Source organism: Muntiacus reevesi, chromosome 5 (genome assembly GCF_963930625.1).
Source record: "Muntiacus reevesi chromosome 5, mMunRee1.1, whole genome shotgun sequence".
Classification (NCBI taxonomy): Eukaryota; Metazoa; Chordata; class Mammalia; order Artiodactyla; family Cervidae; genus Muntiacus; species Muntiacus reevesi.
In genome coordinates this window covers 111,446,256-111,474,127 of record NC_089253.1, presented here as the reverse complement: position 1 = coordinate 111,474,127, position 27,872 = coordinate 111,446,256, and the positions used below count along the sequence as shown (strand labels likewise).

At 39.7% G+C, this 27,872-nt stretch overlaps 2 protein-coding genes across 7 annotated transcripts in view; one reads left to right on the top strand and one right to left on the bottom strand.

The window, feature by feature from the left end:
- The first annotated feature begins 207 nt into the window (after window positions 1-207).
- Window positions 208-21,107, top strand: IVNS1ABP (influenza virus NS1A binding protein). 2 transcript variants are annotated; one of them, XM_065936206.1, is made up of 15 exons: window positions 208-512; window positions 7,117-7,338; window positions 8,279-8,407; window positions 8,627-8,796; window positions 8,922-8,997; window positions 10,433-10,606; window positions 10,968-11,093; window positions 12,478-12,585; window positions 16,659-16,788; window positions 17,026-17,250; window positions 17,696-17,817; window positions 17,916-18,042; window positions 18,138-18,269; window positions 18,388-18,561; window positions 19,667-21,107. In XM_065936206.1, exons 3-15 carry the CDS (start codon window positions 8,297-8,299, stop codon window positions 19,918-19,920), a joined length of 1,929 nt encoding a protein of 642 aa, XP_065792278.1. In that variant the 5' UTR covers window positions 208-512; window positions 7,117-7,338; window positions 8,279-8,296; the 3' UTR covers window positions 19,921-21,107. The 2 variants fall into 2 exon arrangements, with proteins under 2 accessions (XP_065792278.1, XP_065792279.1); XM_065936207.1 differs by lacking the exon at window positions 8,627-8,796 and having other exon boundaries at window positions 210-512.
- A 1,801-nt stretch (window positions 21,108-22,908) lies between these two features.
- The window catches only part of SWT1 (SWT1 RNA endoribonuclease homolog), a 104,654-nt gene continuing 99,690 nt past the window's right edge, over window positions 22,909-27,872 (bottom strand). For 4 of the 5 annotated variants that reach the window (XM_065936197.1, XM_065936199.1, XM_065936200.1 and 1 more), the window contains one exon: window positions 22,909-26,660. In XM_065936197.1, the coding sequence (XP_065792269.1) occupies window positions 26,531-26,660 (130 nt within the window). In that variant the 3' untranslated portion in view covers window positions 22,909-26,530. The other variant, XM_065936201.1, reaches the window with a different exon arrangement.

The window sequence follows — 27,872 nt, the reverse complement described above, 5'->3', positions numbered from 1 at the left end:
AACCGCACAGGGCTGGGGAGAAGGGCGGGGCGGCGCGGGCGGAGCCAGCGGTGGGCGGGGCCGAGAGGGCGATATTGCTGCGCTCGCCGGTCATTTGCCGGCTCTCCAGCCGGAAGCGTCGGAGAGGCGTTGGCGGCTGCGGAGATCGAGGCGAGGGCGGCGCACGTGGTGACGTGCGAGGGGGTGCGGCGCGCGCGGGCCGCCGCGGCGGCAGTGTCTCCGGGACGCGCGTGGAGGGCGGTCGCTCGGGGCCGCCGTGCAGTTTTGCCGCTTGCGGTTCGAGCGCGGCTGTGCCAGCGAGCGAGCGAGCAAGCAAGCGGGTCTCGGCGAATTCCCGGTGCGCTCCCGCCTCACAGACTCGGCGGGGCTGTGCGCTCGTCCCCTCCTCGCTCGGTCGCTCCCCGCTTCGCGGCCTCGAGGCGCTTTCGGTTGGGCCGATTCCCGCCCGCTTCCTCCTGCTCCCCGTTGAAGCTCCAGAGATGAGTTTTTTCATCTCTTCAGAGATGAACCAGGTAATCTGTGCTGGTCCCACTGACGAGGCGGGAGAGGAAGGGCAGCGTGTAGCCAGACTCCGAGCTGGCGGATGGAGTGGGCGGCTGGGGTTTTAGGGTGGGAGGCGGGGAGCGGTGCGGGGCCCCAGGCAGGCAGGACTCGGCAGGACGCCGCAGCCGCTGCTCTCTGTGGACGAGGAGCCGGCGCCGCGCGGACCCCGCGCTCCCGGCGCTGCCGTGGTTGCCCGGTCGCGTCAGCGGCCAAAGGCGGGTGGCGGGCCGCCTCGGAGAGCGCTGCGGCCGAAGAAGCAGGGCTAGAGGGACGAGAAGTTTTGGGTTGAGGAGGTCCTCAGGGGGCCTGGGTCAAGACCTTTCGGAAGGAGGGAGCGGGAATCTCCGTTTGTGTTGTCAGGAACCCCGCCTAGTGTGTGTGGGGGTGTCTGCCCGGGGTCTGTGTTCTCTCCCGTGAGCCCTCGCAGGACCCGGCGACTGTGGGCGGGGAGCCGGCCCAGGGCCCCGTCGGTGCTCCCGGGTCTGGGGTAGGGTGGCACCGCGCTCCCGATCGCCGTGGGCCGCGGGGTCCTTTGTTCCCGCTCCACGTTGCCCGCTTTTCTTGCCAAGCGCGGGGAGAAGGGGGCGGGAGGAGGGAGGGAGCTGCTGCCCTGACGTGTCGGCGCTGAATGACTGCGGGCCGGGCCAATCCCGGGCGGGGGTGTGCAGACGCTGGGCGCCTTGCCTCCCGGCCTTCGGAGTGGGCTTCGGCCCGGCCGCGCGGGGATGAAGGCCTGGGACTGCAGGGATCTCCAGTCACTCTGGGGCCCTCGCCGCTTTGTTTCCCATCCCCGCCGCACTCCCGCACCCACCCCCCCCAAAAAAAAAAATCAGCAGAGAGGCTTGTTCTTTTTCCGTCGTTCTGCGCGTTTTGCGTAGCGACTCTGGTTGTAAGCTCATGATGGTAAGAAGGTATCAGGCTGTAGGATCAGATTGAGTGTTAGCCCTAGGGAAACTTGAACCACAAATACTTGAGAAATTTTACTTTTCCCCCAATACAAAGTAGATCTATTGTTTGAGGCCGCTGCCGTTTCAAAAACTAGTAAGTAGAAATCGGAGGCCTATTAAAGGATTTATTTTGTTACCCAGTATCTGTTGTCAGTGATGGAGGGCTGGAACGTCCTGGCATCAAGCTGTTCTTTGAGGACTACGTGAGTGGTGACCTTCTGTCCACTAGTAAATAACAACTCTGTAAGCGTGGTATTACTCTAAACAGTTTAAGTGTAGCAGGGACTAAACTGAGACAATATTTTCTTTCAATTATTCTAGCACTGGTGGTTAAGGAAAAGAAAATATTGATGAATAGCTTTAGGCATAATCATGCTGAAACTTCTGAAAGGTGCGGAAGGAGCAGTTGTTATTTGTGTATCAGAAGGTGAGGCGTACACTAGTTAGAATAGGGTTGAGAATACCATAATTCAATACCAGCTGGCAGGCTACTTGTCAGATGTCTGTAATTTGTAGTGAGAGAGAAAACTGAACTAGTATCACTGACCTAAAAGAGACCCAGAATGATTTTCCTAATATTTGAAATCTGTCATTAATACATATTAATTTCTTAATTTATCTTAACTTGTAGTTATGTTTTTCCACCTCTTGCCCTCAAAACAGTGTTCCAGGCTTTGGTTTTAAATTAGTGTCTTTTTGCTACTTACTTTGAAGTGGGGTTTTGTTTTTTCTTGCTTGAAGAATGTTTTAGGTGGCAGTTGAATATGTTTTGCAAATAAGTGTTTTGGTTTTGTATTGTAAAATGTTTTTCTGTTGGGGAACTGTCTTAATCATTGACATTAGACGAGGTACCCCTAAAAATCACTTCGTTGACTTTTCAACCCATGTTATGGTTGTATACTCAAATCTACAAGAAGGTTGGGAATCCCCATCCCTTGTGCTTGGGAGTGTAAATGGAAAAATTAACGAATGAGGGAGTGATTGCTGTTTTCTGTCAGAACCACAGAAAATACATTCTTATATTCACTGGTGAACTTTAATTTGTTGTTGCTCTTGAGTCGCTAAGTCTTGTCTGACTCTGCGACCCCATGGACTGCAGCACGCCAGGCTTCCCTGTCCTTCACTATCTCCTGGAGTTTGCTCAGACTCATGTCCATTGAGTCAGTGACACTATCGAACCATCTCATCCTCTGCCACTTTCAAGTAGAAATTTTAATTACCACCTTGTAAATGATTTCAAAACCTACACCGCACTCTCCTTAACACTTTTGACAGCAACCTGGATGCCCAGCAGGTACATCAGCCGTATAAATATGCCAAAATAAATTTCCTCTTTTCCTTCCCAACTTTAAGCATGCAGTAAACTAAAAATATCTGTTTTGCTTTTTGAGTTCTAATTTTGATATTAATTTTTATAATGATGCCAGGTATCTTCTCTAAAATATCATTGTTGCCTTAGTTAGGATAAGCAAGGGTATAATAATTTCCCATGTTTTACCCATTCCTCTAGACCACCTCCACGTTTCTGCTAGTGTCTCGTGCCTCTGTGCTAAAAATTCTGCTCTGTTTAAGTCATCTTAATGTTGATCTCTTACTTCCTCTCCTACTATTTACCATATACATCCTGCAAACCGCAGTCTGTTGAAACAGAAATTGTTGCAGTTTCTGGAATATGTGTGCTTTCGTACCTTTTCCCCCTTTTGTGTGAACTGTTTTCACTGCTTTGTTTGTCTGTCTTTCTGATTGGTCTGTGGAGTGTGCGAGGCTGGGGAATGGAGTTAACATTGTTGTGTTATGAGCATCGCATTCCAAATTGTGTTTGCCATCTGTTTGGAGCCATAAGTGTGTGTGGGATGTAAGAACTGCAGAACAATGAGGTTAATGGCATGGAGTGGGTGAGTGAGTTTGGTGAGTTTTGGTGTGTATAGATGGATCATTTCAGATATTGGGAATTTATGACTTCTAGTTTTAAAAAGATTTGTAGATTTTCTTTGTATTCTAAAGTCTGTTCGTTAAAAATGGAGTTACTTGCTATTTTCTAAGTTGGCTACCCTCAAAAGATTGCCTTGAAGCTTAAATAATACTTGTAATTTGCCTTGAGGGTTTTTTTAGGATGCTTTAAAAGTTTGATGATAACATTTTATCTTACTCTTATTGAAAGCCCAAGAATGTTGAGGGAGATCTATGGCTTTTTTTTTTTTTTTTTTAAACATCTCTTTGATAAGACTTACTGAATTGTATTTGGGTTAAGCTAATCTTTGGGGGAGCTGTGGTAACAGGTGAACTCCTGGGTTTTACTAAAGCAGTTTATTTATTTATGAGTTGTCTGTCTCTCTTTCCTTGCACTGACCAAATTAAGAAACTGAAGTGTATTTACCAGAATATATTGTACTTGACTTCAGTTTTCATTTTAAAAGTGGATTTGTCAAATGTATTTTTTAAATATCAAATAAAATTCTAAATTTTATACTTTCCTATAAGCCTGGGATGTTGGGACTTTTGCCTTGGCTTTTCAAATATATACATAAAAAATTCTCCCCACGTATTTGTTCCATCGAGTTTCATAGACCAAACAAAGATCTATTAAATTTTGGAAAGACTTAAAACTTAATTTGCCCATGCTGACTTCAGTGAGAGTGAATGTGAACTTTGAAAGACATGGTTTTGCAGGCAGAAGTTGATGTGACCTCCTCCAGTTTGGGGGTGGGTGAGAGAAGGGGCACACAGTAAGTGAGGGCACAGTAAGTTTGTTGCATTAATTTAAATGTCAAGTGAACTTGAGTTAGCTTTTGAAATCAAGTAGGGTTGTACTAATCAGCAGACATCAAAGAGATGAGGTTCATATTAAGACCTTGCTTTACTAGAAAATCACCTAGTACGACCCTGATGGTTCAGATGGTAAACAACCCGCATGCAATGTGGGAGACCTGGGTTTGATCCCTGGGTTGGAAAGATCTCCTGGAGGAGGGAATAGCAACCTACTCCAGTATTCTTGCCTGGAAAACCCTCTGGACAGAAGAACCTGGCAGGCTACAGTCCATGGGGTGGCAAAGAGTCGGACTCGACTGAGCGACTAAATACACAGTAACGTAGTAGCACTCTGTTGCAAAACTAATACCATTGTACAAATGTGTATGGCAAGAGTTGCTCCAGATTTTCTCCAGTGAAGTGAAAGTTGCTCAGTCGTGTCCGACTCTTTGCGACCCTAGAGACTTGGCCATGGAACTCTCTAGGCCAGAATACTGGAGTGGGTAGCCTTTCCTTTCTCCAGGGGATCTTCCCAACCCAGGAATTGAACCGGGTCTCCTGCGTTGCAGGCAGATTCTTTACCAACTGAGCTATTTTCTCCCAAAGGACTAAAGTGATTTTTAACCATCTGGGTTTTTGTTGTTGTTTTCCAAGATAAATTTTAGGTAGAACTTTGACATTATCAAATATACCCTCAGAGATCCTGCGAGTGTGATTCCACAGCACTGTGATAAAGCAGTCATCTGAATTTTTTGGTTTTTCAGTGAATATAAAAGTTATGTGTACATGATACTTGCGTCTGTTAAGTGTCCAAAGCATTATCTTTAAAAACAGCTTATATACCTTAATTTAAAAATACTTCATTGCTGAAAAATGCTGACCATCATCTGACAATGCAGGGTTGCCACAGACCTTCAATTTGGGGGCGGGGGGCGGGGGGGAAGCAGTGTTTGTCAAGTACAGTACTTTGGTGGTTTAGTCACTCAGTTGTGTCTGACTCTTTGCAACCCCATGCACTGTAGCCCACCAGGCTTTTCTGTCCATGGGATTCTCCAGGCAAGAATACTGAAGTGGGTTGCCATGCCTGCCTCCAGAAGATCTCCCCAACCCAGGAATCGAACCCCGGTCTCCTGCATTATAGGCAGATTCTTTACCATCTGAGCTACAAGGGAAGCCCAAAATACAGTACAGTGAAGTGCAGTAAAGCAAGATATGTTTGTGTATAGATGCCATTTTTTAAAATTCTTGATTAAATCAAGGCTAGTTTACAAAGAAATACTGAATAAAACTGGTCAAGGCTTAAAATATTTAAAATCTCCATTTGTGTTTTGTTTCTCAGAGGGCATACGCTTAAATCATTTCTAACATAACTTGCATAGAAAGGTTCCTCCCTTTCACCCTTGCATAGATTTTCCTAACGGGCTAGGTCTTGACTGAAAATATTTAAGGTTTCTTTTAGATAGTTTGTTCTCTGTACACAGAATTAAGAAGAGCTGAACTAACTAATCTAGATGCAAGTGAACAGCAGAGGAAATCAGTATTACGCGATGGTATGAAATAGTTTCATTGCAGGTATAAGCATTGACAACAGTCCCAACTGGAGTCCGAATACTCAGGTTTCTTTGAGATAAAACCTAAGCTATGGAGAAACCAGTGAAGGCATACAGGATTCAGGTTGTGCAACTGTTGAACTTAATATGGTAATTTGTTGAAATAGAACTGGATTAGTCTTTAAGTGGATTCTGGGGTAAGAGACCATTCATATTAACATGATCGTTAGAGTTGTGGGCTTGATTGATGTATCCAAGTAATTTTAAGATTTCCATTTTTAAAAGTATGCACATCTTTCAAATAATTTCTTATTTAGTTCTGGTTTGTAGAATTAGACACTGGTTTAATAGCAGTTCAGGTAATTAAAAAATAAGAACCAGCTGACTTTGACACTTTAGTTAATGATGTGAAAATAAGGGGGAAAGAGAAGGTAGGACTGAATGTGATTTCCTTGAAGATTTGATTTGAACTATAACTTTCTGTTGGTAGTTTATTACTATATATGAGGAAAAAATGATCATATAAAGCACAGACATTAATATTTTCCTTTTTGTTTATTTAGTTTGTTTCAACAAATTACTTATCTTTATATATTCAGGTTTCTAGGCTACTTGTTTTGGGGTTGGGGGGGGTGGGAAGGATACAAAGATAAACAAGACAGAGGCTCTGCTTTCAAGGGACCTTGAATCATGAAAGATAAGCAGGTACACAACCCAGAATAGACCAGCTGGAAGATCACACAAACACACTTTCAGAGAGGGTGCAGTATGTGGAGGATGAAGAGAAACTATGTTCTCAGCTGGAGGGATTTGGTGGGGGCTCTATGAAGGTAAGATGTCATCTGCAGAGGCTGTGTTAAGGGTATTGCAAGAAAACAAAACTTGAACAAAGGTACAGAGATGAGGAAGTATGCAGATGATATTTGGGAAACAGTGTATCTGGTTTGCCTGTAACATTGTATACATATTTGGAAATACTGAAGGTTGCTGCTGGCTGGTAAAAACAGACAGATCACATGTTTGTGTATTAATTAGAATCTCACAGTAAGGAATATTAGAATAAACCAATATTTACATTTGTTCTTGTATATCTCACTTAAATGATAAGTTACTAGCACCTGCCTTCTGGGGAGAGGTTTTTTTTTTTTCAATCATCTGAGTGGTAGCAAGTTAAATGAAAATATTTACATATAGTTACATTTGTATTATTTTTTCTGTATTGTGCCATTTACCTTGAAATGTCTTTAAGATCAGGACTTAGCATGATCTATCTAGATCAATGACATTCTTTGATCATTCTGAATATCCAAAAATTTTCATTATTACAGATTATGATGCATGATTATCACAGAAGAAATTCTTGTCTATAGCTTTAAGGGACTTGATTACATCATTTTCAAGCCTGATAGTTTTGGAATCACCATTAGAGCTTAAGACTCCTCTGCCTTCACTTCAACCACCTGTCTTCATACCTTGCCCAAGTGCTGAGTTTCCTTTGTCCTTGGATTATTTAAAGCGTCCCAGAAATACAGTTCTCACCAGTATAGCAGGTAAGTGAATATTCAGTGCACACATTCTTTTTCCCTAAAGACTGTGCCAAGTATACCAGCATCCTTTCATAATTTTTTTTAAAAGGCGGAGAAGTCAATATTATTTGTAGAAAAAAAATTTTTTCCTGTTTTCTTTTCTGTAAACTGTTTTGAATTTAAATAAATCACTTACTTCAAACCAAAACCTTTTACCACTTTTCAGTGATGTATTTTGTGTAGCCGTTAGTCCATTTGTTCACAGGAAAAAGTGAAATGGAAAATTTTTTAAAGAACATACATTTCTAACATGTATTATTATGAGACAAGCAGTTTAGAATAATTGAAGCTTGCAAAGGGAACAGAATTTTTTGAACTATTCTTACTGGCGTGTAGTCAGTTTACAGTGTTGTGTTAGTCTCAGGTGTACAGCAAAGTGATTCTGTTATACATAGACATGTATTTTCTTTTTTAGATTCTTTTCTCCTATGGGTTATCATAGAATATTGAGTAGAGCAAAAGGAACACAATTAAGTTAGTCTTACATCAGTTTTTCTCGTTTGTGAGTAAAGGAGTGACTATAGCCCCAATCCAAAGAATCTGTATGTAATGGCCACTTCCTTCCAGGCTTTTCAGTTGGCTATTTTATGGATTTGGGGAGGGCTGGGTTTCCATTTTCTTCCCCTTCACAGTGTGTGTACTAATAGAAACCTGGCCAAAATTGCTAGGATATCATACCACTACTGTACAAATTCCTAAAAAGACTTAGGACCAAAGTATAGGGGTACAAAGGCTTGGACATTCAGTGCCAGTGTTGTTTTAGCAATGTTCTTGTGTGATAAAATTTTTGTGTATTGTTGATAAGATGAAGATTGAAAATTAAAGATACTGTATTACTTTTCAAAATGTTATAAAAATCACCATTTATAAGTAAAAATAACTTGGCTTTATTTCTGCCCTTTAGCCAAATTTAAAAGGAAAAATGATTCCCAATGGATATTTAATGTTTGAAGATGAAAATTTCATTGAATCTTCTGTTGCCAAACTGAATGCCCTGAGGAAGAGTGGGCAGTTCTGTGATGTTCGGCTTCAGGTATTCAGAACGTGACTGGGAGCTTGCACGTCTGATCTTTCATACTGAGAACCGTGTGTCCTGGACTGGCTTATTTTCTTTCTCATAAGAGGCATTTAATGAAATAAATTTAAGAGACAATGATTTACCTAGAAACGTAAGATGGAGAATACGATGTAGTGATTAGCTCGAGAAATGCGTAGTCCACAGTGCTTCTAATTGTGATGCCTGATGTTGCAGGTCTGTGGCCATGAGATGCTAGCACACAGAGCAGTCCTGGCCTGCTGCAGCCCCTATTTATTTGAAATCTTTAATAGTGACAGTGATCCTCACCGAGTTTCTCATGTTAAGTTTGATGATCTCAATCCGGAAGCTGTTGAAGTCTTGTTGAATTATGCCTACACTGCTCAGTAAGTTCTCTGAAGTACATCATATAACTGGGAAATGAAATTCCAAGTCCCTCTAAATTTATTTAAGAATCTGTGTTTTAAGGCCATGGTATGGTACATGATACAGAACCTTTTTTTTCCAATAGGTTGAAAGCTGATAAGGAATTAGTCAAAGATGTTTATTCTGCAGCAAAAAAGCTGAAAATGGACCGTGTAAAGCAGGTAGAGTAATAGAAGTAATATACAAGGAGTAATGTTACTAGGGGATCTTACTTTATATAATTAGTTTGTATAATTTGTCATAAGATATCTGTTGGTCTCACGAACTTGAAAATGTCCCCTTTTCCTCCCTAGAGATGTGAGTAAGTATATATAATTTTAACTGTTTAGCTATAGTATTGGTCATACTTCTCTTACATAATTCAAGCTACAGTCTTGCTCTTTGAATAGCCTTCTCTGGTGGGGTATCCATGTCAGTCTCTGATAACATGAATTAAAACAGTCTTGATTGTTCTCAGTTAATCATATAACTCATACCCTTAATTCTTGATTCTTCTACATTTCTGTTCTTCTTTAGAAGTATTCTTTCTAGAATTTAATGCCATCAAGAAGTGGCATTTATAATTTAATTCTTGATTCTTCTACATTTCTGTTCTTCTTTAGAAGTTTTCTTTCTAGAATTTAATGCCATCAAGAAGTGGCAACTAATAATTTATAGAAGAAAAAAAGCTTTTAATCCTGTAATGTTGGGGGTCAGTAAACTGCAAGCCTTAGGCCAGCTGCCTGGTTTTATAAAGTTTTATTGTACCGTTGCTCTCATGTACAGGTGGTCTATGGCTGCTTTCTACCTTCAGTGACAGAGTTGAATAGTTGTGAGAAAGTATGGCCCACAAGCCTAAGCTGCTTACCATTTGGCCCCTTAGGAAGAAGTTTTCCTGTTCCCCTCATGTCACTCTGCTTAAAAACCCTTCTGTGCTTATAGCACGTGTCCTTCAGGTTAGCATTCCAGGCTCTCCCTAATTTAATTGCTATTCCTCCAAAATATTTCCTGATTTTCTTATCTTTAGTTCTTGCCAAACTAAATTGTTGCAGCATCTTGCCTAGTACCTATCTGCATTCAACATCATCTCCCCTCTAGAGGCCTGTTCAGATAATTGCCTTTATGAAGCCTTGTCTGTCATTCTAGTGGGAGATACTTATCTGAACATTTCATGTACATTTTCATAGCATTTCAATTTGTTGCATTTTAAACAACTTATGTATTAGTATGTTCTTCTTTGATGTTATTATTTGTATGCATGTATCCCTGGTAGCTCAGAGTAGAAAATACGCCTGCAATGTGGGAGACCTGGGTTCGATCCCTGGGTTGGGAAGATCCTTTGGAGAAGGGAACAGCTACCCACTCCAGTTTTCTGGTCTGAAGAATTCCATGGACAGAGGATCCTGGCAGGCTACAGTTCATGGGGTTGCTAAGAGTCAGACATGACTGATTGACTTTCACTTCACCTCATTCTTCCTACAGTTTAACTTGTTCTATTAAGGCAGTGAATTTTTTTGATTAATTTTTATATTGTTGCATAGTACCTACATGGAATATTAAATATTTGTTAAATAAAGTGTGTGTAAATGTTGACACTTGTGTATTTTTTTCCCCAAGGTTTGTGGTGATTATTTACTATCTAGAATGGATGTTACCAGCTGCATCTCTTACCGAAATTTTGCGAGTTGTATGGGAGACTCACGTTTGTTGAATAAGGTTGATGCTTACATTCAGGAACATTTGTTACAAATTTCAGAAGAGGAAGAGTTTCTTAAACTTCCACGGCTAAAGGTAAAATCTATAAAGATTAAAGATGTAAAGGTAAACCTATAAGGTATATAGGTATATACTATTTAGTTCCAAGAACATAATCTTTGTTCATGTTTCAAGCAAGTGAGTAATGATTATGAAAATGACGGTCCATTGAAGTAACGTTATTTTTATCAGTGTAATGGTTTCCTCCCTAGTAGTTTGTTTACTTTTCTTTTTTGGCTACTGGTTTCCTTATAAATTAGAATAAATGTATGGGGCATGTACATGTATGAAGCATGTAGAATAAATGTAATTGGGCATCTATGACAGCTTTGTTATGAAATAGAGAATTAAGAGGCTCAACACTGATCCATGTGTCTTTGTTTTTTCCCCACTCTAGCTGGAGGTAATGCTTGAAGATAATGTTTGCTTGCCCAGTAATGGCAAACTGTACACAAAGGTAATCAACTGGGTGCAGCGTAGCATCTGGGAGAATGGAGACAGTCTGGAAGAGCTGATGGAAGAGGTTAGTTTTAAAGTAAATGGGACTCAACAGTTATTAAAAATGATTTTGCTATAACATGAAGGATTCCCTTTCACTTTTATTTTATAACAATGACCCTAAAGAATTTAAATTTTGCTATAGGTACCCCTAAGCTGAGAAACAGGGGGGGTGTCCAGGTGAGCTGAATGAACTGTTCAGTTTGGTCTTCTGCTTTTCTTTTTTTTATTTCTTTGCTTATTATGTGCTGTTAACTTTCTTTAAAGTAGCATGTAATTTGCTTTAGACATGGGAGGTGGTACTGAAATTTTCTGTAGATTCTGAATTTTTCTTCACAGGTTTTTGCTTTAAAATTGACAAGTAGGTAAAAGCTTCTAATGGTTGTTCCTCCCCATTGATTTATCTCCCCATAGGTTTATTAACAAAACTAGGATACCCAAGACTGAAGAAACAAGAAGAATCCTCAAGTGTATTGACACGTAAAGAAGCAGCAGTCCTGCCCCAGTTCTCCTAAGAAAAATCCGCTGTGGGCAGAGAACGATGATGATTTAATGGTGTTTACTCCTTTACAGGATTCTTATCTTTAAAGCTTTGTGTCTTTCAATGGTGTTGTTCATACAGAGTCACTCGCTTAACTTGGGCTACTTTTTAAAAAATACACAAGGAAAAATCGACGGAGAAATGATGGAATTAAACATGCAGGTGAAACAATGGAGTTGACCTTGAGTTTATCCCTCCACTTAAGCCTTTCAGATACACGAAAGGCTTATTACCAAACCGGTTAGGCCTTTAGAAACCCAGTTATCATTATACTCTAAAAAGGCGAAGAGGTGATTTTTAAATTCTATCTGGTTTCCCACTTGAAAATCAGATGCATTAGCCATGTGTTTGCATCTGTTAAGGGAGGTAGCTGTGCAGGTTGTTTGAACTTTTGCATTTGTTTTTTTTTTATCTCTTTTTTTTTGACATTGCCTGCAGGACAGAAATATATTTATATATATTAGACCACTTATCTTCGAAGGTGTAAACCATATTCAGTATATTATTGTAAATATGTACATTCTTTAAGAGTATATATATATTGTACTGGTCCCTTTTTTTTCTTAATGCTGTATCATGGAAGCTATGAAAAAAATGGAAGATTTCTTTCAAGCCAATCATCTTTCAAGCCAGCCAAGCCAAGGACTCTTCAGCCAGTATTAGAAGATTCTGTATCTTTTTTTTTTTTTTTTTTTTTAATTTTTACCACCATGACATGTTTTCTTTACTTTGGGGATCCTGCCAGAGTAAGATGTCAAGAATTCAAGAAGCACACTGGAGGTTACCGTGAGGCGTTGGTGTGATCTGCATACTAGTGGAGTAGCCATGGAGACAGTAGCCACATGGGTGTTCTGTTGCTGTTTTGCAGGTTCAAACCTTGTACTACTCAGCTGATCACAAGCTGCTTGATGGGAACCTACTAGATGGACAGGCTGAGGTGTTTGGCAGTGATGATGACCACATTCAGTTTGTGCAGGTACACAATGCACATCTGAGGTAACCTCAGGTTAAAGTTTGATTAGAACATTTTATAGTATACTGAAATTTTCCTTTAATAAAGGAAAGTGAAAGAACTTCATTGGTATAACTGGACAGAAACATTTGTGGGAGAAAAACCAGCCTATCTTTCTTAGCATTACCACCACTTTTGCCACATAAAAAGAAATTAACACAGCAAACTAGGAAACCCCATTTAAATTTTTTTTTTTGTCTCGATCAAATAGGATTTGCAAGTAGTAAGAAAAAGGGCCAATAAGATGAAGCAACATAGAAATTCTTTGGTTTTTTGGTTGGACTATAAAGGATAGTTGTCAGAGGAATGATTGTTAAACCTAAGTTTTATAAATCCAGGTATAAACTTTTTTCGTTTATGGGTAAATAACATAGAGAAAAGTGTACAGATCATAAGTGTCACGTGGTGAATGCCTTGGCTTAAAAACTTCTCCTTGGGTGAAGAAGAGATTTCAAGCATTCTGTAAGCCTTCCTCTTGCCCCCTTCCCAGTCACTGCCCTACACTACCCCAAGGGGAGCCGTCATCTGAACTTCTGACACAGTACCTTAGTTTGCCCATGTTTGAAACTTATGTAAATAGCTATATAGTATGTATTGTTTTTGTTTGGCCTTTAGCTCAGCATTGTATTTGTGAGGGATGAACTGTAAAGTAGGCTGAGTTGACCCAAATTAAAGGATGTTTCCCTTTAGTAATTAAAAGGTAAATGGTAGACTCAGAAAACAACCTATATGGTGATATTATTAGGTGTTCTGTGTCAATAATGGCTGAACATTTTTATTTTCACAGAAGTTTTTGGGTGTGAATTTGTGCATTCTGAACATTGAGACTATCTTTCCCCTTGTCTCCAGACATCATAGGTTAACGTTGTTGTTTTTTTTTTTAAGTACTCTTTCATCAGGCAGTGGTTGAGTGCCTACTAAGTAGAAGGCCATGATGTTATGTAAGAGGGCCCCCAAATGTGTAAGAGACAGTTTCTGCTTCCAGGACCTTACAGGAGGAGGTAAAATAGAACAGACTTACAAGTGTTACCGACAAAAGACATTCAGGGAGGGTGGAACCAAGAGAGGAAAAACCAGGGAAATTTCACAGTGGAGGCGACATTTGAGCAGTCTGAGGGTATAGGAGAGCGTGCGTGGCAGATGAAGTGTGTCCGGTAGTAGCGGACACCTGGACAAGGAGAGTCTTGGAGTTGCAGGTTTCACAGCTGGAAAAGTAGGTACATATAGTCTGATTGGGGCTTCATACTTTATTCTACAAGTAGTGGGGGGCCTTCAAAGAATTTTAGGCAAGGGAGTAGAGTGATCTAAACAAACATTTCACAATAATAGTGAAAAACTGGGCAACAGTCCAGCAGCAGGGGGACTGGTCAAATTATGGTTGTTTCCATACTGCCAAGATCTATAAGTTCATTAGTCATATTTTAGACCAACACTGAACTGTTAGGTGGCATTCTCTGGGTTGTGGAATTCCAGCTGATTTGGGGAGGTGGGGGTTGTTTTTTACTTACTAAAAGCATCAAATCCTTCTATTTATGAACAGGTACAGAGGATAGAGGAAAGCTTGTGAGAACACTCTATAGACTATTAGAAGCAGTAGTAGTAGTTCAGGTTAAAAAAAATAATGATGAGGGCTTGATTTGAGGAGAAGGGAAAAGGGTAGACTAGATGTTTCTAGTTGCAAAGGTCCTTAGTGACTATTTGGGAAAATCAAGGAAAAGAAAGAATTTGAGGGTGAGCAGGCTCCTGACAAGTGTGACTTATTCAAAGGAAGTGCCATGAATAGAGAGAATGAGGTCCGAAGGAAGAGGAGACACTAGGCTTCAGAAATAGGAAGTGAGGTCGAGAAGCAGCCATTAGCCTCTGAGTGTTGTTCAAGCTAGCTAACATAGGAGAAAAAAGTCGGAAGGACTGAATTGTTGACTTTGTTAAATCATCCTCAGAGGGGATGTAAAAAGGTCAGGGGTTTCTCATCTACACTGGTTTTAGGAAGCCACTCTGTAACCTTTAGTGGTTGTAATTTCCCAAAAGTTACTAAGGTTAGGAAACCCTTATAGCTTGAGAAGTGATGGTGGCTGAAAAAGCTGCCAGGGACCACCCCTTGGGGAGGGGAGTTCAGAGGCAAAGTGTAGGCCAGAGGATGTATTGAATGGGAAGAGTTGATATGGGAAAGTTTGAAGATAAAGGAGAGGAAAGAATTAGGTTTCAAAATGTTCTGGAAGAAATATAAAAGAGTTGATCAGCATTTCTGTATAAGGCTTGTAGTTACATAACACTTAGTCATCCCTGTTACCATGCTTTTTCCTTTCACATTGATTTTTCTCTCAAAGCCGTACATTAGAACAGTTTTCTTAACTGCAGTAAAAGCCATCATCAGCTTGTGTTACTTTGGCTTCCTTTTTCCCACAGATTGGGATAGGGTTTTATGTCCCTTGTAATTGCTATTAGCAGAGAATACAAACAGACTATCTTAGTATAAAAGAGTGGCTTTATACTCAGAATTCCTAATTTTTATTTTTATTGTTTTATTGCCTTAGGCATTGTATATATTCTCTGATTTTCAGTATTTTTGTCTATCAGATGGATAAGTGTATTTCCCTTCCTGAATTAAAAGAGATGATGTGAATAAAGTACCCAATAATACCTAGGTATATAATGTGTAAATGGAATTTGATAAAAACCATTACCATGATACATTCTCTGTCTTCTCTCAAAATAGCCTCTTATACTGCAACCACATTTGCTGAATTGCCCACACCAAACTTGATAGTTTTTTCCCAGCTTCAAGTAGCTACCAGAATCTTTTTCTCTATTGTCACATGTCCTTCTTCCACTCTAAAGAGAAATTTCCTTTAGAGATCCTACCTACCCATGTGGCTCTGGCCTTAGGGACCAAAATAGATGAGCAAACTTGGCGAGGTATTGAAGGTGGTACCTGTTCATTCAGCAGGCACTTCCTGCCAGGGTAGTCTTGACTCTTCTGATGCCTTGTGATCATATTCCTTACAAGTATTTAGGGCTCAAGAAATTGAAAGAAAACTGTCAAAGGGAACTCGTACACGAGGGCACAGTGTAATCATAGTCATTTGGAAATTTGCAGCTTTGCCCATTTCTCCCTCTTTTATGTTCCTGTGTATTCCTTTATGAATGTTCGATTCTGTTACTGCTGTATTAATTTCTGAGTACCATTTTTTATTTTTCTGTTTTGATGTAGTTTTACTTGTCTGGGCCTCCCTGGTAGCTCAGATGGTAAAGAATCTGCCTGTGATGTGAGAGACCTGGGTTCAAACCCTGGGTCCGAAGATCCCCTGGAGAAGGGAATGGCAGCCCACTCCAGTATTCTTGCCTGGAGAATTCCATGGACAGAGAAGCCTGACAGTCCATGGGGTCACAAAGAGTCGGACACAACTGAACGACTCACAGTTTTACTTGTCTAGAAAACCACTCTATAATACCTTTAGGGCAATCCTAAAGAAATATAGTTGTAAATGTTTCTTGTCGTTGCCACTTTTTTCCTATAAAATCACTTTCAGAGATTGGATGGATATGTCTGCTCACTTTTTGCTAACACTGTATGAAGGATAATACCAGTACATATGATTTAGTTAAGTTTGGCAGTTTCATGGAGATAGTGAGTAAAATGTATTCTCTCAGTTAATTCTTGCTGTTTTAGATTTATAACTTATTTCAGGAGATTCTAGACTATGTGAGCTTATGTGGATTATGAGGGAGGAGGTTCCTTTTGCTCTTCCCTTGAGTATTTTGCTACTTGATCTGCAGTATTTTTTAATTGTTGAACTTGAGCTTTTTCTTGACCAGGGTAGGTATAGTTGTTTCCTAATTAAGTGGAGGTGGAAGAATGCCAGTGACGCGTGTCAGTCAGAAAGTGTTGGTTTGTGTTCAGTCTAGGTGTGCTGTAAATGTCACGCGTAAGTGAAGGGTACTAGGTGTTTTCTCAGTGTTGTGGAATAGCTCAGGAGCAAAGGTACACCAGGTATGGTCTTTGGCTAGGTTTCTGTAGCTGCCTTTTGATTTTGCAGAAAAAGCCACCACGTGAGAATGGCCATAAGCAGATAAGTAGCAGTTCCATTGGATGTCTGTCTTCTCCAAATGCTACAATACAAAGCCCTAAGCATGAGTGGAAAATCGTTGCTTCGGAGAAGACTTCAAGTAAGTGTATTACACTTGTCAGATTGCTTTTGGTTTATTTCTTTTTAAGGAGGAGTTTTAAGTTAGAACCATATCATCCTTTTAAGTTGATTGAGGAAAAAACTCAGAAGCAACTAAATTTGGAAAAGAGTAACAGGTCATCCCTGTGTGGAGTCTGGAGTCCAATGCAGGATCACCACAGCAACCGAAAGTAGTAAAAATTGCATCTTTAAAAACACAGAACTCTTGTGCTTACAGATAACACTTACTTGTGCCTGGCTGTGCTGGACGGTATTTTCTGTGTCATTTTCCTTCATGGGCGAAACAGCCCACAGAGCTCACCAACAAGTACTCCAAAACTCATTAAAAGTTTAAGTTTTGAGATGCACCCAGATGAGCTCATAGAGAAGCCCATGTCTCCTATGCAGTATGCACGATCTGGTCTGGGGACAGCAGAGATGAATGGCAAACTCATAGCTGCAGGTAAGAACGGAAGGGTGAGTGACTTAGCCAAAAGCCTTAACTGGCTAAATCTCTTAAGCAGATGTTTACGCTTGCTTGTGACGTGCAAATTTCATAAGACAGGCTTTAATACGCCTTCTTCTGTGGCATTCCACTTTACCACATTCTAAGACGACAGAGTCAGTACTGTTGTAGTGCCTCGTCTTCAAGTTAATGTCTGTCTCTAATTCCTTAAAAATTATAAAGTAAGTAATCGTCTCCTAATTTTCAAGCCAAGACAAAGCAGTTTACTTACACTAATTTTGTCATTCAGCTATAACAAGCACTTAGTTAAAATGGGGCCTTATTAAGTTTGTGGATGAAAATTCTTTTTCTCATTTTGTACAGATTACTTAAAACATTCTAGACCAGAAACCCTGGGCCAGTGTAATTTTTTAAACATAACTGTTTGTGGTTCTTATACCAGGTGGCTATAACCGAGAGGAATGTCTTCGAACAGTTGAATGCTATGATCCACACACAGATCATTGGTCCTTTCTTGCTCCCATGAGGACACCAAGAGCACGATTTCAAATGGCCGTACTCATGGTAAGTATATTATTTTGCAGGAAGAAGCAGCCCACATTTAGCATTTTCTGCTAACTTCACACAGTGGCAGAAATGCTAATCTCTTGCTTTTGGCTTAGGGCCAGCTCTATGTGGTAGGTGGATCAAATGGTCACTCAGATGACCTGAGTTGTGGAGAGATGTACGATCCAAATATAGATGACTGGACTCCTGTTCCAGAATTGAGAACTAACCGTTGTAATGCAGGTAATACTTTTCTGCTGAGATAATCAAATACTTAAACCGTACTTAAGTATGATGATTAAGTTATCAATTTTTAACCTTGTTTTATACTCACCTAGGAGTGTGTGCTCTGAACGGGAAATTATACATCGTTGGTGGATCAGATCCATATGGTCAAAAAGGACTGAAAAATTGTGATGTATTTGATCCTATAACAAAGTCATGGACGAGCTGTGCACCTCTTAACATTCGTAAGTTGATTTTCTTTTTAAGTATTTTTTTCAGGACCTCTGAGTCAGCGGTATGTGCAGTGCACACTTATAGTTTTGGGATATACAGTAATAATTGTGGTTTGACTTGATCTTATAGGTCGACACCAGTCTGCAGTCTGTGAGCTTGGTGGTTATTTGTACATAATTGGAGGCGCAGAGTCTTGGAATTGTCTGAACACAGTAGAGCGTTACAACCCTGAAAACAACACCTGGACTTTAATTGCATCCATGAACGTGGCTAGGCGAGGCGCTGGAGTGGCTGTTCTTGACGGTGAGTGTTGGGATTTGGAGAGTTGAGGAATGGGTAGTGGCAAGAGTTTGTTTTAAAATTCCAAGAGAATGTCAGTAATAACTATATACTGTTGTAGTTAAGAGTTCAGAAGCAGCCATCTTTTCTGACGCAGTGATGGTTGGTTTATCTTTTAGAAGTTTCTAATAATCAGAGACTCTGTACTTGGTATATAGCATAAATATATTCACCTTCTTCCATAAATCATACTCCTGATGGATCATCTTGGAGTTGAGTTTGTTTCTTTAGAGCAAGAGTTTGTAAAACAAAGGAGATAAAAGTCATCTAGTTTACTCCATGTCTAATTGAGAGCAAAACAAGTCTTTCCAGATCATTTTATATAGACAGCTTTCTTTTCACATCCATTTTATTGATTTACATAATATTTATTTTGAAACAAAGCTTGTGGCTCTACTGGTAAGAGCCTAAGTGTGTAGGCACACCAGTAAGTAGCCCACTGGCCTGCAGCCTTGGGCCTACTGGGAGCCTTGTCATTCTTTCATAAGTACATGGACGTAGGTAGGCTAAGTGACAATCAGATGAGAAAATGATGATTTTGAGAATCCCTAATAAAGTTTTTTCCCTAAGCTACAGGGAATATTTAATGCTAACATTTTATTTGAAAGTAATTTAACAATTAACTGCCTATGTATATTTGAAAATAATTATATTCATTGTCTGTTTCCAAGAAGAAATTTCTATACCAAAACCATTTTATGTAGTTGGAAAGGTCTAGAAAATGTTCAGTTATTGAAACCTTCTTTCCTATAATCTTCATTCTTGTGCACTCTAAGCAAGTTGTCCACCTTCTTGGTTCCTCATTTCTTCATCTGTGAAATGACAGTAATAGAAACAACCACATAGAACTGTTGTGAGAATTGCACTTCCTTTAAATTGCCTGACTTACATGTGCAAATGGGTTTTTATCAATTTTATTCCATTGTATTCCCAGCTTCTAGGGAATGCTTACCACATTTAGTTAGAAATGAATGGACTTTTCTACTGAGAACCACTAATTTTAGCAAAAGACAGATTTAAGGGTTTCTTTCTTAGCCTCTCCAGATTAACCTTGTGTCTTCTCTCTCAGGAAAACTGTTTGTAGGTGGTGGCTTTGATGGTTCTCATGCCATCAGTTGTGTGGAGATGTATGATCCAACTAGAAATGAATGGAAGATGATGGGAAACATGACTTCACCACGGAGCAATGCTGGGATTACAACTGTAGGGAACACAATTTATGCAGTGGGAGGATTCGATGGCAATGAATTTCTGAATACGGTGGAAGTCTATAACCTTGAGTCAAATGAGTGGAGCCCCTATACCAAGATTTTCCAGTTTTAACACATTGAAGACCCTTTCAAACTAACAGGCTTAGTGATGTAATTGTGTTTAGTAGAGGTACACTTTGTGAATAAGGAGGGTGGGTGGGTAAAGATGTTGCTAACAGCAACACAAAGCTTTTGCATATTGCATATTATTAAACATGCTGTACATACTTTTTGTGTTTATTGGGAAAGGAATGCAAAGATGAAGGTCTGTTTTGTGTATTTTTAGGACTACTTTGGTTACTTTTTGGAAGTTGATATTGTAAAAGAATAAACCAAGAATTGATTGGGCACGTCATTTCAAGAAGTCCCCTCTCCTCCACATTTGTTTTGCCAGTTTGCACATTAAATGACTCTTTCTCCTCAAATGTGTATTATGGGGCAAGAGGGGCAGGGTAAGATACAGGCAGTTGTGTTGTTTTTAAAAGGCCCTTTTTCAGTAACTGGAACACTCTACAACAAAGAGACTTATTTAACTAGATGACAATGACTATTTTTGTTTTTATTAAAAGGAAGCTTACATGCCTACCAAGGTTTAATCTTTTATGATTGCCTTTTTATAACTTTTTGTATTCTTAGCAGAGTACTTTCTTTACCTGTTGAAGTTAACGTTTTGCAGGTTCAAATTACTGAAGCAGAGTGGCAATCTTAAAAGTATGTAGTGAGGTGTTTTATACTCCCAGAATACAAACTTCAGAACTTTTGCCTTAGCTACAGGTTATTTTTTTTTGAGAATGCAATACCAATGTTTATTTGAATGGAGTTGCTGAACAGTAACATGGCTGTGATTTTTATTTGATACACTGTTTTTAAATACTTTGACTTCTTGGGGGTATATTTTATATAGCAAAATACTCAATATTATATATAACAGTAAAGAACAGTGAAGTATTTTATCTTCTAAATAATTCCTATTTTTTATCATTAACAAAACAATCCTAAAATAGCAGTCCTTGATTGTGGAAAAAAAATTACCTTAAACTGTATTGGGTTTATGAATGCAGCCTTATCAGAACTATGTTTTTGTTCAGTTTTTCTATTCATATGGATAAATAACTGGTTGAAGTGGTGACTTGGTATTGTGTAATGCTACACATATAACTTATGGTGCCAAAATTAGAACATCCTAATGCTTGCTGTTGATGCAAACATATTAAAGGTACTTTGCAGGAAATCCTTGCACCATGGGATTATTATCCAAAAGTTGTTTGTGTTCTTTTTCATTACTAAAAGTTTTGAGGGGAGAATTTTTTTTATTTTTTTCCGCAGTAACAATGAGCTTAAGATATTTGTGGGAAAATACTTACCTGATATCTTACATCTGAAATAAGGACTGTTATTTGGGGGTTTTTTTGGTTTGTGTTTTGCTTCTCTCTGAGAAAGCAAAGAGGCACATGGGAATCTCATGAGGCAACTGGGACATGACTTATCCGGTGTCTAAGTTGGGTTAAGAAGAAAATTAGGTTTTTTCCCCCAAGTGTTCTGGTGCTTTGACACCGTATTTCACTCATCTGTTCCACAAAGAATCACCAAGAAAGGAATTCAGTTTGCCTGGTGGCTCTGTAGTTCCTGACAATCACTACTTTCATTCTGGACCAAAACTAGGTGGGCAGATTTGAATCTAATATGATGACTTTTTACAATGGTTCTGTGTATGGTTTATTTATTTAGCACAAGGAAATAAAATTTTACTGGAGGGGTCACTATGAAATCCTTGAAATCACTTCTCAATTCCTAGGTAACATGCTTAATGCAAATAATATGTGAGAATACTTTGGTCAAAGTTTTATCATATTACCATTGATGCCAGTGGTAGCTAAAATTATGTTAAATATATTTTGAATATAAGAAGTTTCCATAAAGGAAAAAAAAAAGTACTCATTGACCAATTTTTCCTATTATCTGCACTTAAAAGGTAATTTTTTTTTTTAAGGGAAGGAGAAAAGGGCATAGCTTCAGCATAAATTAAAGAATTTGTATTTGTTTTTTACCAGTGTGGGTTTTGGAGTAGTTTAGAAATGATATTGATCAATAACCACTCTATTAGCAAAACAATTGATTATACTCAAGTATGAATTTTCTTTTCTTGTGATTTTCAAGGATAGGGCTTTGATATTTGGCCTCTAAGTATAGAGTCTTACATATTTTACCATTTACAACATGTAGAATTCCTTACATAATCATATTTTAGGGAAGAGAATTTGGGAATATGATTAGTACTAGAATCCTTGCTAGTGAGGGACAGGGAGGCCTGGCATGCTGCAGTCCATGGGGTCACAAAGAGACATGACTAGTGACTGAATGACAAGTATACCCTATAATCTATAAAAACCCTATAAAATTTAAGGGGTTAGGCAAAGGAGAAAGTCTCTATAGGATATTACTGCATCTCCACAGTTGCTGTTAGAGAAGACTGTGAGTCACAGAAAACAGTTTTCATAATATTTTTTTGTCTTTGTTTCAAAAAAAGATTTTGAAGAGTCACTGGGTGAGACATATATAGGGTAAATCAGCTGGGTGAAAAAGAAGAAAAACAAGGAAATATCACTATATCAATCTCATATACTTAGTAAGGCCAAGCCACAAATTTGGGCCTGTTAGCAGGAGACCCACCGAATAAACCATCTGCAGGTTACATAACTGAAGTACCAGTTTTCTTCATAAAAGACCAGAATTTCCTCCAGAGCCTTAAAGACAAATAATAATGATAACTAAACAGTAAGAGTATATACAGAGAGGGATGTGCTCAAGTGCATATCATGGCTGCTTTTACTAGCACAATAGCTAACAAAATGTTTAGGCTCCTCTGTTAGAAGCTCAGTTCTCTACTGGGGGTTTGGATAAGGGTGAGAAGCAAAGTTCAGTTATTAAGCTGGGTATGTCTAGGGCTGATATCTTGTAGGTATACAAGAATCTAAAAAAGGCATATGTTTGAATAGATGGCAAAAGATTTGCTCAGAGAGAATAATAGGACTAATATAATTTTAGCTTGGAAAAAGATGCACACAGAATACCAAATTTTAATGAATCAGAAATTTAAGAGATGAACTGAAACATCCTGCAAAAGGTTTGGAAAAAGACACTGATAAACAGAATCTAATAATAACATGAAAATGTGCTTACTATCATTGATCATTAGGAAAATGTAAAAAGCAAAATGATACACTTTGGAAAGTTTGACAGTTTCTTATAAAATTAAATATTCTATGAGACAGTAGCCTTATTCCTAAGTATCCAGGTGAAATGAAAACGTTCTTAGAGAAACCTGTATATGAATATAATAGTTTTATTCATAATCACCAAAATCTGGAAACTCAAATATCCTACCAGTTGGTGAATGGATAGAAGGGTACATTCATACAATGAAATACTAAGAAATAAAAACAAGATAAAACACGAACGGGTCCTCAGAAGCCTCATGCTAAGTGAAAAGCCTCCATTTACAGAGTATTCCGGAAAAGAACTACATGGACAGGAGACATCAGTAGCTTCATGAGGTGGGGATGGGAGTTGGCTACAGAAAGGCACAAGGGAATTTTAAGGAGCGGTTGAAACTCGTAACAGGTGAACACTGCTGACTGTGTGATGGTGTCTGACAAAACTAAAAATTGTACACTTGGAAAGGTGCTTTCTAGCTTAACCAAACCTTTAAAGGAAAAGGCTTTTTTTTTTTAAAAAAGGCTAGGACATGTCAGTATTTTACCTGACTAGAAATCTCATCAGGGAACCATTCATTCTCTCTGGCCATGCAAGGGTTATGTACCAAATTAATGTAGTTTTGCCTACAACCATTAGTCTGTGATCGAGTTGTACAGGCTAGGAGATTCAATTTGGATTGTAGTTACCACTTGGTGGTACCTGAGATCTGAATGTCTTACCACCTTCCTTTCTTGGTTCACAGCTATAGATACTGCTCACGCTCATGCAGCTGCTTGTTTTCCCTGGAGTGGGGTTTTTTGGTTTTTTTGGCAAAATAGCCTAAAACTGGATGGAGACTGGGTTGTCCAATCTGATCCAATCTGAATCAGAAAAGGAGTACAGGTGTCAGCATCCCTCAGTGGAAGATGCATTTCATTATTCAATAGTGAGATATATTCTCTCTTAGAAGAAAAAGGTAAATTCATTCTAATTCATGGGATGAGTCAGTAGGAGCTAAAAGGCTCCAAAAGGTAGGTGAACTTGAGATGCACATCAGGAATATGAACTGTTAAGAACTAGGCTCTTAAGGGAGACCAAGACACTAAATAATAGTTGGTCAACCTTGGAAGGGTGAAAGGACTTCTATTTTTAAGATGATGGCCAAAAGATCAAGGAAATAAAGTTTCAGGTTGGTGTTGTGTCCCCTGTCTTTCATATGACAGGCAAAGACAATACTAGAAAGGTGAACTGAACTCATCTGAGAAGTTCCACCCTGTGCAGTTCCAGTTGCCCACTGCAGGTCCTAACAAGAGGACCCAGTAGGACACAATGTTCTTGAGCCACAGCTTTTCTTTGGCTCAGAATGCTGGAAGAGCTATGGCAGCTGCAAACAAGAGGATTCAAACCAGGTCCTTCCTAGAAGGAAATAGACGATCTTGTGGAAATAACCTAGGAAACGCTGGTGTAAAATGGTTCCAACTCTACTGGAATAATCCTTGGGTGTTGGGTCTCAAAGTTATCACAGCTCCTCACTAAGGCAAGGTATTACACAGAGAGCTCTTCCCCCTCATGGGACTTTCCTCATCAGTCCCCTCTGGTTCACAGCATGCATATAAAGCTTCTGCCCAAACAAAATACAATAGCTATCCATACTGAATGGAGATTTTAAAACCTGAAGTTCTTCTAAAGATCTGATAATCTCCCATCAAAACAAATTTATGTTCTGTGCAAGGGAGTGCTTAAATGATCCTTTGTCCACTAAGTTACTCCAATCCAGAGAGGAGATCCAGAAAAAAAGTAGGGGACAGGAGGAAAGGAAGCCCTCAACTCCTGCAATGGACTATCAGGGGAGAAAAGCATAAAGTTTAAAATCAGGAAAAGGCAACAAAAAAGAAAAAAGATCTGACATTTCAAAGAAACAAACACTAAAAAAAATTTTAAAGAATGCTGCCAAAGATGAAAATAAGACTAGAAAGAAGAAAACACTTTTACATATTAAATATTTAAATAAAAGGTTGAAAACTGACAATGCAGAAAGTGAAAGACACAAAGACTAGGATAAAATTAAAATCCACATATATAGGGTGAAATAAGTCATGACCAGAGTGAAAAGAAATTTCCTAAAAAGTATAACATATTAAAAAGATAAAAGGGAAACAGGAGGCAATGAAGCAGAGCAGGGAGTGCCACGGAAGTCCACGGTCAGGTCTCTGCTTTCACGGTCATGACCCTGGGTTTAATCCTTGTTGGGGAACTAAGATCCTGCAAACTTCGAGGCACCACCAAAAAAAGACCAAAAACAAACAACCCCAAGCAGAGCAAAACGCAATAATAACTAGAAGTAGTTAAGGAAGAAAAATCTGATGAGAGCTCTTTTGTTAAGAGGAGGGGATGCTCTCTTGGCTTCTGGGGAAGGGATAGCAGAGGCAGACAGCAGAGATGCCTTGGAAGCTTCTCCTTCTACAAGGGCTCATTTCCCTGAGGGCACTTTGAGCCCCTGGGAGGAGGTGTGGCTTTCTATGCAAACAAAGCTCATCAGATCCTTCTTCCTGATAGTGAGCACGCCGCCTAATTCTTTTATCAGAGGGTCACTTTTATAGTCATACCTCTATATAGTTCAGAAACAAAATTTGGAAGTAAGATGAAAAGCAAAATCACTAAAAATAATTTATTGCTTAAAAAAATAAATTAACATTTGTAATAGAATACTAAATCATATTTACTCAAATGTATTAACAACAGCATAATATACTTTAGTCAACAAGGATTTCCAGTTTATGGTATAATGAAATAAGTCAATTAAACACTTGGTTTAGCTAGGGGCAAACATCAGCCACTACCACCTGATCCCATAAATTCATGCTGCTTCACATTTCAGAGGAAACTGGGGAGAGGGGTCTCCCCGCTCTTCCCATTAGAAACTCACTGAAGAGAAGAGGCTACTGCAGAGTTGAGCTGAAGTAAAAACTCTACTTCCCTTACCTTGGGGGAAGTGAAAGGGATGCAATTACTTCACCAGGTCTACATGGAAGACAGTCTGATCAGAAAACAGCCCAGGGTAAGATTTCTCTTGTGGAATATGATGAGCATAGTCAGGTCCTAATTCTTTCTTAAGGTTTGAAAGTCTCTGGTCACGAACCCATATTTGGGGTTGAGGGAGATGCTAATGCTTTGTCCCTGGCCTTCCTCAGATGCCACAGTGGCTCTTGCCCTAAGATGTCCAAAAAGATGGCTCTCCTTTCCTTAGTCATGTTGGCTCAGTATTAACAGTAGAGGTAGGCAGGTAAGGTCAACTTCTGAAGTGTTGAGTACACGATTCATTCCACAATGGATGCAATAGAAGCTCAATGAGATTGTCAGTATTAAGCAATCATCTTTTTATACCTATGAGATTTCTTGCAAGTCTCTCGGGTTTGGCACAAAAGGTTGAAAAGTACTCTGTTGTTCCTGAAGACAAACACAGTTCCTTCTAAGTTACAGATCGGCACTCAGGTCCTATCGTTGACCATGTTTTCACACCATCCCCTGTTTCTGGCCTCCATATAGACAGAGGCATTGCACTGCTGCATGGTATATTCCATTTCAATCAGCTGGCGGCAACCAATGCTTAACTTTTCCCTAGGGGAGAAAGAAACGTTATGTGACTACAAGACAGTCAGCCAGATGAATGAAAAAATCTCACTACAAAAACAGAACACTGGGATTTAGAACATATTATTTGATATTTGAGAGTAACAATGCCTAGAGAAATGGTTTCTTCAGTTCAGTTGCTCAGTCGTGTCCGACACTTTGCGACCGCATGGACTGCAGCACACCAGGCCTCCCTGTCCATCACCAACTCCCGAAGTCCACCCAAATTGCTGTCCATTGAGTTGGTGATGCTATTCAACCATCTCATCCTCTGTGGTCCCCTTCTCCTGCCACCTTCAATCTTTCCCACCATGAGGGTCCTTTCAAATGAGTCAGTTCTTCGCATCAGGTGGCCAAAGTATTGGAGTTTCAGCTTCAGCATCAGTCCTTCCAATGAACCAAGCAACATGGGAGGATAAACAACTTAGTAATGCAATTCTTAAGACAGTCATCATGGAGACGATCTTGGGGATATTACTGAATTCATGAATAAAAGTTTCCAAGGAAGACCTGCTGCCAATAAGAACACTGTGCAGTAGATCACATATTTTTGTTTTATTTGGTTTGGGAGTTAAAGGTCCCAAGACTAGTGGAATCTAAGAGGACACAACTCCAGACAGGAACAGACGCTGGACAGGGTTGACAGCCTTGACTCTTGAAAGAGAACCGACAACTTAGCCATTGGCAAGTGAATACTAGTTAGCTACTCTGAACCACAGGTGAGGAAGGAGGTAGTAAACGCCTGATATTTGCCCCAACTACTCACAACTGTATCTAAGATTAAGCTTAGCTGAATCTCAAAAGCTGACAGGAGGCCTATTAACTGTGGGATCACTAAGTCATCAGTTACAGTACATGGTGTCTAGAGTTCAAATCCCCTGGAAACCCATTTAAATCTGAGAAGCCGTCTGCATAAATTCATGAAGGATACCCAGTATCCAGCACTGCATCAGAAAACAGCAGTTATTTTATTATGAAAGTTACACGGTTATTGGGAAGCCCCCAGTGGCTCAGTGGGTAAACAATCTGCCTGAATGCGTAAGACTGAGGAGATGCAGGTTCGATCCCTGGGTTGGGAAGATCCCCTGGAGGAGGAAATGGCAATCCACTCCAGCATTCTTGCCTGAAAAATCCCATGGACGGAGGAGTCTGTCCGAATGGCCACAGAGTCAGACACAACTGAGCAACTAAGCAGCATGT

Bases quoted from the DNA above. Each gene is read 5' to 3' on its own strand.
- IVNS1ABP (XM_065936206.1), top strand. From the start codon at position 8,297: ATGATTCCCAATGGATATTTAATGTTTGAAGATGAAAATTTCATTGAA. The intron at 16,789-17,025 runs GTAAGTGTATTA...TTGTGCTTACAG, and splicing joins TGCTTCGGAGAAGACTTCAA to ATAACACTTACTTGTGCCTG. The intron at 18,562-19,666 runs GTGAGTGTTGGG...CTTCTCTCTCAG, and splicing joins TGGAGTGGCTGTTCTTGACG to GAAAACTGTTTGTAGGTGGT.